At 44.5% G+C, this 1,129-nt stretch overlaps 1 protein-coding gene across 1 annotated transcript; it reads left to right on the forward strand.

Moving 5' to 3' along the window:
* Positions 1–116: 116 nt before the first annotated feature.
* LOC103376419 (gastrula zinc finger protein XlCGF67.1-like) lies at positions 117–1,122 on the forward strand (the record flags this gene model as incomplete). The annotated part of the gene is made up of 2 exons (XM_008306768.1): positions 117–587; positions 660–1,122. Coding segments are annotated over 2 exons (662 nt in total), but the record flags the coding sequence as incomplete, so codon positions are not given.
* Positions 1,123–1,129: the final 7 nt, after the last annotated feature.

The following is a 1,129-nucleotide window of genomic DNA, read 5'->3' on the forward strand; positions in this document are numbered from 1 at the left end:
GCCCTACCTCAGCCTCTCAGCAACATTTTAGTTGTTTCCTGAAGTTCCTACTCTGATAGATGTGTGTTTGCCTTTCATCACATCAGTAACCATTTTTTGTGTCCCTTTGTCCCTAGAACTCCCACTGCACTATGTCTATAAGGAGGAGGAGACTCCTGCTAACCTGCTCTGTAATCAGAAGAGGAACTCTGGGCTGCACCAGAAGGCTCCAGACCAGTTACAGATGAAAGAGGAACAAGAGGAATCCTGCACCAGTCTGGACAAGGAGGACCCAGAGCCTCTACAGATGAAAGAGGAACAAGAGGAACTCTGCACCAATCTGGACAAGGAGGACCCAGAGCCTCCACAGATGAAAGAGGAACAAGAGGAATTCTGCACCAGTCTGGACCAGGAGGACCCAGAATCCTCAGAGATTAAAACGGAAAAGCTATATTCTTGTAGATCATGTGGGAAAAGTTTTTGTCGTCAGTATCACTTGAGGCTTCACATGAGAACTCACACAGGTAAGAAGCCGTACTCCTGTGAAACCTGTGGAAAAAGTTTCAATGAAGGAGGTAATTTGAAAGTCCACATGAGAACTCACACAGGTGAGAAGCCGTACTCTTGTGAAACCTGTGGAAAAAGTTTCANTTTGAAAGTCCACATGAGAACTCACACAGGTGAGAAGCCGTACTCTTGTGAAACCTGTGGAAAAAGTTTCAGTTACTGGGGAGCTTTGAATGTCCACATGAGAACTCACACAGGTGAGAAACCGTACTCTTGTGAAACCTGTGGTAAAAGTTTCAGTCAAGCATCTCATTTGAAAGCCCACATGAGAGCTCACATTCTGAATCATCGGTGGAAGAAATAACTTTAACAGGTTGAATGTTTTACAGCAGTTTCAGACTGTGTTTCAACAATAATTGTGAGGAAATATGTCAGCAGTCCTTGATGATTAGACCAGATGGAGTCTAGATGGTGGTGGTGGAGCCAGGAGAAGAACCAGGCTGAACATCTGGATAAATGTAGTACTGGTACAGGCTGCTGTATTTTTGGTATCATCCTTCATCCTTCATCAGCGTAGCAGTGATGTGAGATATTGTGAAGCTCTTTGGAACATTTTCACATCCTGCTGGAAGAACATGGCTGA

Source organism: Stegastes partitus, unplaced genomic scaffold (assembly GCF_000690725.1).
Source record: "Stegastes partitus isolate 25-593 unplaced genomic scaffold, Stegastes_partitus-1.0.2 Scaffold5328, whole genome shotgun sequence".
NCBI classification, from domain to species: Eukaryota; Metazoa; Chordata; class Actinopteri; family Pomacentridae; genus Stegastes; species Stegastes partitus.